This window comes from Thunnus maccoyii, chromosome 7 (genome assembly GCF_910596095.1).
Source record: "Thunnus maccoyii chromosome 7, fThuMac1.1, whole genome shotgun sequence".
Classification (NCBI taxonomy): Eukaryota; Metazoa; Chordata; class Actinopteri; order Scombriformes; family Scombridae; genus Thunnus; species Thunnus maccoyii.
In genome coordinates, this window is record NC_056539.1 from 11,407,364 (window position 1) to 11,423,072 (window position 15,709).

Consider the following 15,709-nt stretch of genomic DNA (forward strand, 5'->3'; position numbering starts at 1 on the left):
CATAAGTTGCAATATTAGCACCGTATCTCTGTTCTGACATTATATTGTAAAGCTATTTCTTTGTTTGTGACAGTGTTAGTGTTATCACAGAGAAAATCAGCAGCTGATGTCAGGCTGCAGCTATAACGTCGTTCCTGTGGTTGCTTCCTCCTCCACACTCTGTTGTTTCTGATTCCACAGTGCGATATTCAGCCTTGTATCATGAAACTAGTTTTCTTCCAAATATGATGATATTTTAAAGTCTTTAGTAGAATGATATTTTAGTGTCTGCTTTTCCCTATTGCTAGATGGAGTGTTTTGGGTGACCCACCTTTGAGAGGGGAACTCTGGGTGCAGGCAACATGGAAGGAGGTTAAACATTATTCATTTCCATATACTACCCACACTGTAACGATACAGTGCTGGTTGAAAATCAGCAAAGTTTCCCTTTAATACATCCATGGTCTACACTCTAGCAACTCCAGCCAATCTTGCATTTGTGTTTCCTTTGCAAAAACCTGTTGGTTATTCCTCGACTCAAATACTCAAATACTTTCTCTTTTAAAAGCAAAGCATACTGTTTGAAAATACAAACATTATAGCATAAATCTAAGCACTGTGTTGCTTGTCTGTGTATGTTTTTCTATATAAGCACTCAAACCATCCAAGGGTTATGTTAGAATGAATAAGATTTCATTAATTACAACAAGGGTAATAACATAGATTACAATTTTATTTAGAATACTGTACTATAACGCTAAGGCTAAGTAGTTCTACCCTGCAATACTCAAATAATGCTGTCTTTATATCCATACTTTAAATCATCAGTACAAACTTGAAAACACATGAATGAATAGGCAATACAACAATAGTTCAGAAAAAAAGAAAAAACAAAACAGAAAAAACAGACAAAATAGAAACAAATCCTTCCCTCATCACAACTGATTTTATTACTGTGAAGGAACAGGGGCATGAAGAGGACGCCAGTGGCTTATGTTCAGGAAAAAGGTCTAACAGTGGTTGGCACAGTAAAAGACTACAGAAATTTTACTTACTAACTGTTGCCTGTCTCACAATTCAGGCTTCAGGATTTGGTGGGGAATCATTTTATTTCAAAACCTTAAAGACTCATCAAAATATTACTTTACCGTAATGTGCAATAATTTAAATTCAGTAATAAAAATGGAGTGTGTCAATTGATCTCTTATGAGTTTTTTTTTTTTTTTTTTTTGGCAGCTAAAAGGTCTAATTTCATGTTACTATAAGTTTCACGAACAACACTTTCAAACCACTGCTTGTTTACGCACTGTCTTATGACATGATAACATTAGAATAATGTTTCCTTTGGGGCTGTGTGATCTCTAAGAGAGCCATGGCACTGAGCATGAAATGCTAATAGATCTTCAGTAAATCTGCAAGGCTGTGTGTCACATCAGAGTCATCAATAAACCACACACACCATATGTAATTTATTAAACACTGAATACAGACTTTTGACTTGTTCCTTGAAAATCTAACCTTTGTGATGAGGGCCTCCTCCTCAAAACCACATTGTTTGCATATGCACACTACGCAAACGCTTCCTTCTTTCTCTAATACAGCAGAGCATTTAAAGACTGAAATTGTCGGTGATGTGTGCAACTGATCTTCAGTAGCTCAAGTGGACTGTGATCTCACCATGAATATCCAGTATAAACTTGTTATACTGATGCTTGCGCTGACTCTTGATGATCAAGGTAAGTTAAGCATAGTTTTTATGGCATTTTATAATGTACATACAGGGTATTATAGTAGCATTATAGTAACATGTATATATATGTTTATATTCATTTATTTATTTTCCTCTCCTAATTCATACAGTGGAAACTATTATTGGAGGTCATGAGGCTGTGCCACATAGTAGGCCCTACATGGTGCTTTTGGAGGGGAAGATGCCACGTGGTAAAACAAAACACTGTGGTGGCTTTCTTCTAAATGAGGATTTTGTGATGACTGCAGCCCACTGTCAAGCCAAGTAAGTTGAACAAACTTTATGTTTACCTACTGACACGGATGATTCTAGGAATTCTGGGTCCCCTGATAGAATTCCTCATCCCAAAAACCAAGACTCTTTTATTTGTCCCCACATGTATTAAGATTGCAGCAATACATGATATCTATGTAGTAAATATGCTCTGTGATGGCTTTGTGAATACAACATAAATTTAAGTCTCTTAATATTTTCATATTGTGAATGCAAAGCCTACACAGAAAAAAAACTAGTTTATTCTTAGATCATGTTTTGCATTTAATTTCATGTCATTTCAGGTCCTACACAGTCTTACTAGGAGTTCACATTTACGGAGAAAAAACTAATGGCATACAGGAGATACCTGCGGACCAAGCATTTCCACATGAGGACTACAATCCAACTGACTTGACAAATGACATAATGTTACTCAAGGTAAAACACAGATTAATGCCTTTAAAATTATTGCAATTTATAGCAAAAATGTTATTTTTGTTTATTTTTGGAATTTTAAATTTTTGTTTGTGATTATTTGCAAATGCTCTATTGAATGCATTTATCAAAAAGAGAACTTAAATAATGTATGCACATCCCTGAACAATAAATAATCACATAATGTGTTAGTAACAGATAAAGTATTGGAGAAATCTGAATTGATATTTTACCTTCATACTTGTTTTGTTTTTTGTTTTTTAATTTCTCCCTGTTCCGCAAGTTGAGCTCCAAGGCACATTTCAGCAAAACTGTGAAACCCATTGGTCTCGCAGGTCAAGGTGACGGCTCTCTGCCAAAATCATGTATAGTCTCCGGCTGGGGCACAACAAACAGCAACACAGGATATATGTCTCGTAGACTCATGGAAGCCAATGTAACACTAAGTGATGAAAAGCAGTGTGTTACCGAAAACTCATACTGCTCTCAGGGAGACGTTGGACTGGGTGTGGTACGTACATTTATAACATTTATAACATAACATGGACGAACAAACGTTGGTCAACAATGAAACTTAATTCACTGGTGTTGAGGAATCACTGCATCCTGTATATGTACTTCCAGGGAGACGGTGGTGGTCCACTGGTCTGTGAAGATGGAAAGGTATACGGGGTGGCGTCCTCCATCTTCAGTCCACATGGAGGTGGCCCAAAAATCTACCATTATGCCAAGATTCCTCACTATAGACACTGGATCGATTCAGTCATGAAACATTATGGAAACCGCCATACATGTTACATTCAATTGACCGATCCAATTTGAATTTACAATAGACTACTTCATTTAAATTGTATAACACTGGATAATTTCAAAATTGATATTTAAGTTGCTGTTATCACTGGCTGCATAGCAATGACACTGCCAAATATGCTTTGCACAGATTTAAAAATTCAAAATATACTTTACTTCGATGTTTCTAAATCATATCTGTTTCTAAATCAATGAAATTTTCTTTAGGCAAGTTGAACCAAAAAAGATAAATATGATTTGGTCAATTTATGTGACATGTTTTGGCTTTTTTAAGGCACAGTGGTTTTTCTGCTACAGAGGCTACAAAAATGTTTTGTCAATATATTCCAGGCAAATTCCAGGTATTGCTACAGTTTAAACCAGACATTTAAGTGTACACTCAATGCTGTTTTAGAGACGTCATATCTATTGATATTTAAACATAGTATGTCCTGTCTCTTAAATACAATGTTGCATGTAAGAAATACATTAATGCTCTGTGCATCTTCTTTTAGACTAGATTAAATGAAAACAGAATCATTTTAGTTTGTTTTGTACTAAACAAACTTTTGCTTTCTCTGCATGTTTTCTTAGTATTTCTATGCGCTTTGCTTATTGAGCATGAATTAAATCAACAAAAAAGACAACACTGCCTCCTTGTGAACTGACTGGTTCGGCATTAAATAAGACTACTTTGTTTTATTACTCCTCCAAATGTAGACATTTTTAATTAATTGTATACAACTAGGAAGCTCACTTATGTTAAATATCATTAACCTAATAGCTCACCAAACTATCATATCTGGGAAAATTTCAAAGTTGTATCTTAAGGAGGGACAGGAGTGATGCTGAAAGGCAACTCAAATGTCTTTTGTTCGCTGTTTGACTTTGTCATTCATTTTCTGTTTACATACCAAGATAAAGTTATGGGTGCTCAAAGGAGTTATATTTGTTGACAAATACATTAATACACACTTATATCTGCTTAAAACTACATTATAGTGTGTTATAAACCATTCATCATTCGTTTATATATTGTTTATAAATGCTAAATATGGGGACTTGAAGTAAAGTGTCGCTGCAATAGTAATACAAGAACATAATTATTTATTACTCCACTTATTGAGCCACAGTATTCCTAGTTTTGCCCCTTACTGCAACAGAAACAATGGCTATTCAACCAGATGTAAGTCCATATCTCAGAAAATAAACCTGCTTCACATCTCAAATGCACCACTGCCTCAATACACTTTGATTATCATTACTATTTCCAAATGTGACATCAGATGAAAAGTCAAAGTGCATGGTTTCTTTAAATGGACATATTTCATTGAATAAAAAAGCTGGAGTTGCACTAATGTGGCTCACCACAGCTCTTTCACTTGATCAGTGCATCCCAATAAGCCATCTTAAATGGACTCGCTCCTAAAACATTGTCATCCTAAAGGAGATGACAGAGCGGAAAGGAAAGAAAGTCTTTATCTAATTTGCAGTTAAAGGAGATACTATGGTTTTGCGCGAGCTGTCAGCACACACCCTTGTTGAGCCACACACAAAGCAAGCCATTATGTACTCTTATCAATGTCTGCTGATGTGTTGAATCCACTTTATGCAGTTCTCTTAAACCATCATTCAGGTGGAGATCAATGATTAGGAACCACTGTCTGTGTAGTCAGGGATGGCTTTGGGAGTAAATTTATCTTCATCATATGGTGAAATTGTGGACCCAAGTATGCCTGATGTATCAATGAAAGGCTTGTGTTAGTCTGCAAATAGGCTTAACTGCTTCAGGTGTGCAACACTCCCCTCAGCCTGTGGCCTCCACCTCTAGGCCCTCAACAATGAAAATGGTAAGGCTTTTTTAATTTCTAATAGTCCTGTGTCCATCTTATAAAGTGAGCCTTACCAAGAATGCACCACGCTAAGTGAATCATGAACACAGTACAACATCAACATGACTGAAAAGTCTATCCCAGTCATCTCTGTTGCTTGATGAACACCTCAGTGTCCTATCAACTAAAACTATTTTTACAGGTTCAAGCAGACAATGTGAAGTCCCTCTATAAACGGAACCTGGAGCTGGACATTAAAAAAGAGTTGGAGATTAAAAAGCTCAAACTAGAAATTGAGCAACTGGAGTATGAGAAGGCGGTATTGCAGTCGATGGTACTTGAAAATGTTTTTGTTTAAGCATGATTGACATTGTATGCTTTGACTTTTTTTCTTTTCCCAGCAAAGGCAGACATTTTAATGAATAAATAAGTGATTGGTTTATTCTTTTTTGTTGTTTTTGTTGTTGTTGTTGTTGTTACATTGTTTAGTGATGACCTGTCTGATGGCTGTACCAGTGGAGTGATCGAGGGCGATGGGGTCCACAACGTCGGGTGCCATTAATGGCTCTCTCTTTCCTTATAGTGGCAATGTTATGGAATAGCGCACATGCTGATGTTATTTGGCAAGCCTGCTTGGGAGAGACCCTCAGGCCACGGAGGCAGTTGAAACAGGACTTGATGACCCTGACAGTCAACTCTATCCTGACCCTGCATTTACCGAGGGCCACATTAAAACACCTTTGTAGTGGTGTCTGTGGGTCAGGATAAGGGGTCATCAAGTATCGTGTACATGCGTATCCTCTGTCCCCCAGTAGAAGTCCTTTAAAATGTTGTGTTAATAAAAGGAGAGGAAATTACTTGATCAGTGTCACAGTTAAACAAGCAATAGAATTAACTGTGTATATTTGCCATAACTTGCTCAAACCGATGACCCGGTGACGACCGAGCCAGGCCATCTAGCATCCAGACTTGTGAACATTAATTGGTGGTCACAAGTCATCTGCAACAGCATTTTAGGTTAATTTCACAATGAAAGCACTGAGACAAAGTTACCAGTGACAGCTTTTTAAAGGGAACCCATTTTGTTTATTAATGGTGACAAAGTACTGTAACAAATTTTGTGTTTTATGTGAATATTTCTGACAAATGTGCAAAGTCTACTGTGCAGCACTATTACACAGCCTTAGTGTAGCTGCATTATATTCGGCCTCATAAGTTGCAATATTAGCACCGTATCTCTGTTCTGACATTATATTGTAAAGCTATTTCTTTGTTTGTGACAGTGTTAGTGTTATCACAGAGAAAATCAGCAGTTGACGTCAGGCTGCAGCTATAACGTCGTTCCTGTGGTTGCTTCCTCCTCCACACTCTGTTGTTTCTGATTCCACAGCGCGATATTCAGCCTTGTATCATGAAACTAGTTTTCTTCCAAATATGATGATATTTTAAAGTATTTAGTAGAATGATATTTTAGTGTCTGCTTTTCCCTATTGCTAGATGGAGTGTTTTGGGAGACCCACCTTTGAGAGGGGAACTCTGGGTGCAGGCAACATGGAGGGAGGTTAAACATTATTCATTTCCATATACTACCCACACTGTAACGATACAGTGCTGGTTGAAAATCAGCAAAGTGTCCCTTTAATACATCCATGGTCTACACTCTAGCAACTCCAGCCAAACTTGCATTTGTGTTTCCTTTGCAAAAACCTGTTGGTTATTCCTCATACTCAAATACTTTCTCTTTTAAAAGCAAAGCATACTGTTTGAAAATACAAACATTATAGCATAAATCTAAGCACTGTGTTGCTTTTCTGTGTATGTTTTTCTATATAAACACTCAAACCATCCAAGGGTTATGTTAGAATGAATAAGATTTCATTAATTACAACAAGGGTAATAACATAGATTACAATTTTATTTAGAATACTGTACTATAACACTAAGGCTAAGTAGTTCTACCCTGCAATACTTAAATAATGCTGTCTTTATATCCATACTTTAAATCATCAGTACAAACTTGAAAACACATGAATGAATAGGCAATATAACAATAGTTCAGAAAAAAAGAAAAAACAAAACAGAAAAAACAGAGAAAATAGAAACAAATCCTTCCCTCATCACAACTGATTTTATTACTGTAAAGGAACAGGGGCATGAAGAGGACGCCAGTGGCTTATGTTCAGGAAAAAGGTCTAACAGTGGTTGGCACAGTAAAAGACTACAGAAATTTTACTTACTAACTGTTGCCTGTCTCACAATTCAGGCTTCAGGATTTGGTAGGGAATCATTTTATTTCAAAACCTTAAAGACTCATCAAAATATTACTTTACCGTAATGTGCAATAATTTAAATACAGTAATAAAAATAGAGTGTGTCGACTGATCTCTTATGAGTTTTTCTTTTTTTTGGCAGCTAAAAGGTCTAATTTCATGTTACTATAAGTTTCATGAACAACACTTTCAAACCACTGCTTGTTTACGCACTGTCTTATGACATGATAACATTAGAATAATGTTTCCTTTGGGGCTCTGTGATCTCTAAGAGAGCCATGGCACTGAGCATGAAATGCTAATAGATCTTCAGTAAATCTGCAAGGCTGTGTGTGTCACATCAGAATCATCAATAAACCACACACACCATATGTAATTTATTAAACACTGAATACAGACTTTTGACTTGTTCCTTGAAAATCTAACCTTTGTGATAAGGGCCTCCTCCTCAAAACCACATTGTTTGCATATGCACACTACGCAAACGCTTCCTTCTTTCTCTAATACAGCAGAGCATTTAAAGACTGAAATTGTCGGTGATGTGTGCCATTGATCTTCAGTAACTCAAGTGGACTGTGATCTCACCATGAATATCCAGTATAAACTTGTTATACTGATACTTGCGCTGACTCTTGATGATCAAGGTAAGTTAAGCATAGTTTTTATAGCATTTTATAATGTACATACAGGGTATTATAGTAGCATTATAGTAACATGTATATATATGTTTATATTCATTTATTTATTTTCCTCTCCTAATTCATACAGTGGAAACTATTATTGGAGGTCATGAGGCTGTGCCACATAGCAGGCCCTACATGGCGCTTTTGGAGATGAAGACGCCAAGTGGTAAAACAAAACACTGTGGTGGCTTTCTTCTAAATGAGGATTTTGTGATGACTGCAGCCCACTGTCAAGCCAAGTAAGTTGAACAAACTTTATGTTTACCTACTGACATGGATGATTCTAGGAATTCTGGGTCCCCTGATAGAATTCCTCATCCCAAAAACAAAGACTCTCTTATTTGTCCCCACATGTATTAAGACTGCAGCAATACATGATATCTATGTAGTAAATATGCTCTGTGATGGCTTTGTGAATACAACATAAATTTAAGTCTCTTAATATTTTCATATTGTGAATGCAAAGCCTTCACAGAAAAAAAACAAGTTTATTCTTAGATCATGTTTTGCATTTAATTTCATGTCATTTCAGGTCCTACACAGTCTTACTAGGAGTTCACATTTACGGAGAAAAAACTAATGGCATACAGGAGATACCTGTGGACCAAGTATTTCCACATAAGGACTTCAATCCAACTGACCTCACAAATAACATAATGTTACTCAAGGTAAATCATAGATTAATGCCTTTAAAATGATTGCACTTTATAGCAAAAATGTTATTTTTGTTTATTTTTGGAATTTTAAATTTTTGTTTGTGATTATTTGCAAATGCTCTATTGAATGCATTTATCAAAAAGAGAACTTAAATAATGCATGCACATCCCTGAACAATAAATAATCAGATAATGTGTTAGTAACAGATAAAGTTTTGGAGAAATCTGAATTGATATTTTACCTTCATACTTGTTTTGTTTTTTGTTTTTATTTCTCCCTGTTCCACAAGTTGAGCTTCAAGGCACATTTCAGCAACACTGTGAAACCCATTGGTCTCGCAGGTCCAGGTGACGGCTCTCTGCCAAAATCATGTATAATCTTCGGCTGGGGCAAAACAAGCAGCGACTCAAAATATATGTCTCGTAGACTCATGGAAGCCAATGTAACAATAAGTGATGAAGAGCAGTGTGTTGTAGAAAACTCATACTGCTCTCAGGGAGACTTTGGACCGGGTGTGGTACGTACATTTATAACATTTATAACATAACATGGACAAACAAACGTTGGTCAACAATGATACTTGATTCACTGGTGTTGAGGAATCACTGCATCCTGTATATGTACTTCCAGGGAGACTCTGGTGGTCCACTGGTCTGTGAAGATGGAAAGGCATACGGGGTGGTGTCCTCCGCCTTCAATCCACATGGAGGTGGCCCAAAAATGTACAATTATGCCAAGATTCCTCACTATGGCTGCTGAATCGATTCATTCATGAAATATTATGCAAAGCTCTAATACATGTTACATTCAATTGACCAAATCCAATTTGAATTTACAATAGACTACTTCATTTAAATTGTATAACACTGGAGAATTTCAAAATTGATATTTAAGTTGCTGTTATCATTGGCTGCATAGCAATGACACTGCCAAATATGCTTTGCACAGATTTAAAAATTCAAAATAGACTTTACTTCGATGTTTCTAAATCATGTCTGTTTCTAAATCAATGAAATTTTCTTTAGGCAAGTTGAACCAAAACTCTGAAAAAAAAAAAAAAAGATTTGGTCAGCTTATCTGACATGTTTTGGCTTTTTTAAGGCACAGCGGTTTTTCTGCTACAGAGGCTACGAAAATGTTTTGTCAATGAAATGTAGGATATTCCAGGCAAATTCCAGGTATTGCTACAGTTAAAACCAGACATTTAAGTGTACACTCAATGCTGTTTTAGAGACGTCATATCTATTGATATTTAAACATAGTATGTCCTGTCTCTTAAATACAATGTTGCATGTAAGAAATACATTAATGCTCTGATCATCTTCTTTTAGACTAGATTAAATGAAAACAGACTCATTTTAGTTTGTTTTGTACTAAACAAACTTTTGCTTTCTCTGCATGTTCTCTTAGTATTTCTGTGCACTTTGCTTATTGAGCATCAATTAAATCAACAAAAAAGACAACACTGCCTCCTTGTGAACTGACTGTTTCGGCATTAAATAAAACTACTTTGTTTTATTACTCTTCCAAATGTAGACATTTTTAATTAATTGTATATAACTAGGAAGCTCACTTATGTTAAATATCATTAACCTATTAGCTGACCAAACTATCATATCTGGGAAAATTTCAAAGTTGTATCTTAAGGAGGGACAGGAGTGATGCTGAAATGCAACTCAAATGTCTTTTGTTCGCTGTTTGACTTTGTCATTAATTTTCTGTTTTATTTAATTATTTATTACTCCACTTATTGAGCCACAGTATTGCTAGTTTTGCCCCTTACTGCAACAGAAACGATGGCTATTCAACCAGATGTAAGTCCATATCTCAGAAAATAAACCTGCTTCACATCTCAAATGTACCACTGCCTCAATACACTTTGATTATCATTACTATTTCCAAATGTGACATCAGATGAAAAGTCAAAGTGCATGGTTTCTTTAAATGGACATATTTCATTGAATAAAAAAACTGGAGTTGCACTAATGTGGCTCACCACAGCTCTTTCACTTGATCAATGCATCTCAATAAGCCATCTTAAATGGACTCGCTCCTAAAACATTGTCATCCTAAAGGAGATGACAGAGCGGAAAGGAAAGAAAGTCTTTATCTAATTTGCAGTTAAAGGAGATACTATGGTTTTGCGCAAGCTGTCAGCACACACCCTTGTTGAGCCACACACAAAGCAAGCCATTATGTACTCTTATCAATGTCTGCTGATGTGTTGAATCCACTTTATGCAGTTCTCTTAAACCATCATTCAGGTGGAGATCAATGATTAGGAACCACTGTCTGTGTAGTCAGGGATGGCTTTGGGAGCAAATTTATCTTCATCATATGGTGAAATTGTGGACCCAAGTATGCCTGATGTATCAATGAAAGGCTTGTGGTAGTCTGCACATAGGCTTAACTGCTTGAGGTGTGCAACACTCCCCTCAGCCTGTGGCCTCCACCTCTAGGCCCTCAACAATGAAAATGGTAAGGCTTTTTTAATTTTTAGTAGTCCTGTGTCCATCTTATAAAGTGAGCCTTACCAAGAATGCACCACCCTACGTGAATCGTGAACACAGTACAACATCAACATGACTGAAAAGTCTATCCCAGTCATCTCTGTTGCTTGATGAACACCTCAGTGTCCTATCAACTAAAACTATTTTTACAGGTTTGAGCAGACAATGTGAAGTCCCTCTATAAACAGAACCTGGAGCTGGACATTAAAAAACAGTTGGAGATTAAAAAGCTCAAACTAGAAATTGAGCAACTGGAGTATGAGAAGCAGGTATTGCAGTAAATGGTACTTTCCTTTTTTTTGTTTAAGCATGATTGACATTGTATACTTAGTAGTTAAACATGCAATAGAATTAACTGTGTATATTTGCCATAATTTGCTCAAATCGATGACCCGGTGATGACCGAGCCAGGTCATCTAGCATCCAGACTTGTGAACATTAATTGGTGGTCACAAGTCATCTGCAACTGCATTTTAGGTTAATTTCACAATGAAAACACTGAGACAAAGATACCAGTGAAGGCTTTTTAAAGGGAACCCATTGTGCTTTTCAATGGTGACAAAGTACTATAACAAACTTTGTGCTGTATGTGAACATTTCTGACAAATATGCAAAGTCTATTGTGCAGCACTATTACACAGCTTTAGTGCAGCTGCATTATATTCGTCTTCATAAGTTGTAATATTAGCACCATATCCCTGTTCTGAAATTATATTGTAAAGCTATTTCTTTGTTTGTGTTAGTGTTATCACAGAGAAACTGTGAAATGGGCAAATCATTCAATGAAGAAAGAGCTTCCACAGATTGTGTTCATTCTCACTGCCAGAATACCTTACTGAAGGGTTGTTTGTGGAATATCATCAACATGTGCAATGTGTGGTATATCTGAAATAAACAATGGAAAAAATATAATGAATGATAATCTCCAGGAAACTGCTTCCCTTTATGTACATGAGGGCATAGAATACATATGCTGGATAATCCAAAATGAAGCAATAATGCCCTCTAGTGGCCAAACACACTAGGATGACACGTACCAGTTGAACCATCCACTACACAATCAATGGTAATAAATGGAGTTAAATGCCATATTATTATTTTTATTATTATTATATATAAATAAGTAGATAATAAGTAGTAGATGTAAGTAGTATCACAATGTTCAGGCTAGTATGACATATAGAGCAGTAACGATAACATAAATTAACATATCAATAAGAATGAACTAAAGACTTATAACAATATAGGGTAGCCAGATGCTTCTTCAACCTTGTGTACGCAAAGCTACGAGATATGGACGTTGCCACATGTACAACAGATTAAACATATTTATCAACATAACACATGAATTATTTCCTTGCTTAGTCTGTACAAATGCTGAATACTGCCTTGTATCCTCCTGAACTAGCACAAACCCATGAAGCTACATATCATAGCATCATCCACCTGCTCTTGCTAACATTACCCTCTTTCAATCACAGAGTGTCACAGAGAAGAATGCAGCTTACATGCTCGTAAACGCACACACATGTCCACAAACAAAGCGAACAGTAAGTCCATGGATGAAGGAAAGAACTCGGTACACAACTGGACTGAACATGTGCGGGTGTTTTCTTTGCGGATCTAGTCCGTATTCCCCGCCCCCTATTGTCAGTGATGTCACGGGTGAGCCCAAGTTGTAGCAGCAACAGGGGGTTTTGTACATCCACACTCTGTTGTCTCTGATTCCACAGTGCGATATTCAGCCTTGTATCATGAAATAAGTTTTCTTCCAAATATGATGATATTTTAAAGTATTTAGTAGAATGATATTTTAGTGTCTGCTTTTTTTTTTTTTGCTAGATGGAGTGTTTTGGGAGACCCACCTTTGAGAGGGGAACTCTGGGTGCAGGCAACATGGAAGGAGGTTAAACATTATTCATTTCCATATACTACCCATACTGTAAGGATACAGTGCTGGTTGAAAATCAGCAAAGTTTCCCTTTAATACATCCATGGTCTACACTCTAGCACAGGGGTGTCCAAACTACGGCCCGCGGGCCAACTACAGCCCGCCATCCATTTTTAATTGGCCCGTATCAAAGTCTAAAAATGTAATGGACTACGGCCCACACATAATATTTGTGCTTAACTGTGTTGTACTTCTTAGTTAAAACACTAGGTGGAGCTACTGTCTTAAACAAGGCAGCGTCTCTTCAAAGCAAGCAATCAAAGAAAAAAAATGCTGAGGGTCACCAGAAATGGCGGACCCGAAGAGACGCAAGATTGCTAACGAGTGCAGAAAATTTCAGACTCGGTGGAAAAATGAATATTTTTTTGTAGAAAACAAGGGGAAGTGTGTTTGTTTGATTTGTAATGAGAGTGTTGCCGTGATGAAAGAGTACAATGTACGAAGGAATTATGAAACGAAACATCAGACCTTCACGTCCTACACTGGCGCTGAGTGGGAAGAGAAGGTGAAGCAAATGACAGCTAGCCTGCTAACGCAGCAACAGTTTTTTTTCCGTGCTAACAAAGCTCAAGAAAATGCAACAATAGCCAGTTATGAAGTAGCTCAACTCATTGCCCTACACGGGAAACCTTTCTCAGACGGTGATTTCATCTAACAGTGCCTCACTAAAGTCGTGGGAATAATGTGCCCGAAGAAAATGCAGGATTTCAACAATGTCAGCATGCCCAGAAATACAGTGAAGACTTGTCAAACAACTTAAAACAGCAAGTGTCACATAAAGCTTGTGTTTTCGATTTTTACTTGATTGCGTGTGATGAGAGCGCAGATGCCACGGACACTGCACAGTTGAGAGTGCATGATACTTTGAGTGGATGATACTTTTTGCATTACGGAGGAACTGCTTGATCTTCGGAGTCTAAAGAGGACAACAACTGGGAAGGACATTTTTGAAGCTGTCTCAGATGCAATTGACCAGGCTGGACTTCAATGGGACAAGCTGTGTGGAATTACAACGGATGGGGCTCCAGCAATGACAGGCGAGCGCAAAGGAATGGCATCTTTAGTATGCGCCAAGGTGCGGGAGAGCGGAGGTGAGGCTGTCAAAATGCACTGCATCATCCACCAAGAAGCCCTCTGTGCCAAGACAGTACAGCTTGGCGACGTGATGAACACAGTTGTGAAAACTGTCAACATAATTCGGGCACGAGGGCTTTACCACAGAGAATTTCAGCATTCCTCTCTGATGTCGATGCTGAATACGGGGACCTACTCTACCAGTCTGAAGTGTATTGGCTCAGTCGCGGCTCCGTGCTGCAGCGGTTTTATTCCCTGAGATCAAATATCGGCAAGTTTTTGAAAGAAAAGGGCAGACCTCTGCATGAGCTCAGTGACCCTTTATGGTTGGCAGACCTGGCTTTTTTAGTTTATCTCACTGATCATCTCAACACCCTGAACAAGAGACTACAAGGCAAAGAGCAGCTGGTACCACAGCTGTATGCACACATGAAAGCATTCCGTGCGAAGCTCCGTCTCTCCGAGTCACAACTGCACAACTTTAATGTAGCGCACTTCCCAACACTGACTGAAATCAAATGCGCATTTCCAAATGCTAAGCTCTCTGCTAAAATGGGAGAATATGTGTCTGTGATCACATCTCTCATTACAGAAGTCACTCAGCGCTTTCAAGATTTTTCTGTCATTGAGAAGGAAATCACACTGTTTGTGGCTCCGTTTTCGGTGGATGCAGAAGAAGTGGAGGAGAGTCTGCAATTAGAACTGATCGAAATGCAGTGTGATGATTCTCTGAAGAATCAACATCAGCTTCTCTCCCTACCTGACTTCTACCGGAGCTTGGAAAAGGCCAAGTTTCCTCTGATAAGATGCCACGCAAAACAAATGATGAGTCTGTTCGGCTCAACATACATCTGTGAGCAGACATTCTCGCTGTTAACGCTGATCAAAAGCAGATTGAGAACCAGAATGACCGACAGCCTTCTCCGTGACATCCTTCACATCTCAACCACCAAACTTACTCCTGACGTGCCAGCTCTCCTTCAGACCAAAGCGCAGCATCACTGCTCCCACTGAGCGCAACATTCTTCCCATTACAGGTGAGTCGAAAATATACACACAGTTTTCATGTGTTAATAAGCCCAATTACTTAATAAATTCAGTCAATTAAAGTTGATGATAATTTCTTAACAAACGTTAGTTGATGTTTTAATAAGCCCAATAATTTATTTGTGTAATAAGCTTGAAATATCCACATCCTCTATTTCTCTTCTTGTCTCTCCCTTCATACAGGACAATGAAGGGGGATCAGCACCCTAAGAAACAATCTGAGGCTGTCACTGAGAGAATGACCTGCCAACCTTTTTATAAAAAATAAAATGAAAATCTACTAATGGAGAGCTGTGATGGAGGCTTTTTTTCTTCAAACATGTTCAGTTATCAAACGTAATTTACCTGCAGTAGTGCATTAGAAGTGAGGCAGTATACCTCACGTCTAGTGAGTGGCCCAGTCCTTTGTATATTTTTCTGTATGTGGCCCTCAAGAAAAAAAGTTTGGACACCCCTGCTCTAGCAACTCCAGCCAAA

The 15,709-nt window shown here is 37.6% G+C and overlaps 2 protein-coding genes and 1 long non-coding RNA gene across 3 annotated transcripts; all 3 read left to right on the plus strand.

The window, feature by feature from the left end:
• Positions 1–1,521: 1,521 nt before the first annotated feature.
• Positions 1,522–3,789, plus strand: LOC121900410 (granzyme E-like). Its single transcript, XM_042416721.1, has 5 exons — positions 1,522–1,715; positions 1,840–1,993; positions 2,287–2,422; positions 2,703–2,930; positions 3,044–3,789. Exons 1-5 carry the CDS (start codon positions 1,658–1,660, stop codon positions 3,239–3,241), a joined length of 774 nt encoding a protein of 257 aa, XP_042272655.1. The 5' UTR covers positions 1,522–1,657; the 3' UTR covers positions 3,242–3,789.
• A 3,903-nt stretch (positions 3,790–7,692) lies between these two features.
• Positions 7,693–9,669, plus strand: LOC121900413 (granzyme G-like). Its single transcript, XM_042416725.1, has 5 exons — positions 7,693–7,954; positions 8,079–8,232; positions 8,526–8,661; positions 8,940–9,167; positions 9,281–9,669. Exons 1-5 carry the CDS (start codon positions 7,897–7,899, stop codon positions 9,407–9,409), a joined length of 705 nt encoding a protein of 234 aa, XP_042272659.1. The 5' UTR covers positions 7,693–7,896; the 3' UTR covers positions 9,410–9,669.
• Positions 9,670–13,312: 3,643 nt separating this feature from the next.
• On the plus strand, positions 13,313–15,520 carry LOC121900418. The gene is made up of 2 exons (XR_006096976.1): positions 13,313–15,222; positions 15,416–15,520. It is a non-coding gene; the product is annotated as an uncharacterized LOC121900418 (long non-coding RNA).
• Positions 15,521–15,709: the final 189 nt, after the last annotated feature.

What these genes read in the sequence shown, in the direction of transcription:
- LOC121900410 (XM_042416721.1), top strand. Translation starts at nt 1,658, where the DNA reads ATGAATATCCAGTATAAACTTGTTATACTGATGCTTGCGCTGACTCTT. An exon ending in GCTGACTCTTGATGATCAAG is followed by an intron (nt 1,716 to 1,839) that starts GTAAGTTAAGCA and finishes TAATTCATACAG; the next exon opens with TGGAAACTATTATTGGAGGT. An exon ending in GAGACGTTGGACTGGGTGTG is followed by an intron (nt 2,931 to 3,043) that starts GTACGTACATTT and finishes ATGTACTTCCAG; the next exon opens with GGAGACGGTGGTGGTCCACT.
- LOC121900413 (XM_042416725.1), top strand. Translation starts at nt 7,897, where the DNA reads ATGAATATCCAGTATAAACTTGTTATACTGATACTTGCGCTGACTCTT. An exon ending in GCAGCCCACTGTCAAGCCAA is followed by an intron (nt 8,233 to 8,525) that starts GTAAGTTGAACA and finishes ATGTCATTTCAG; the next exon opens with GTCCTACACAGTCTTACTAG. An exon ending in GAGACTTTGGACCGGGTGTG is followed by an intron (nt 9,168 to 9,280) that starts GTACGTACATTT and finishes ATGTACTTCCAG; the next exon opens with GGAGACTCTGGTGGTCCACT.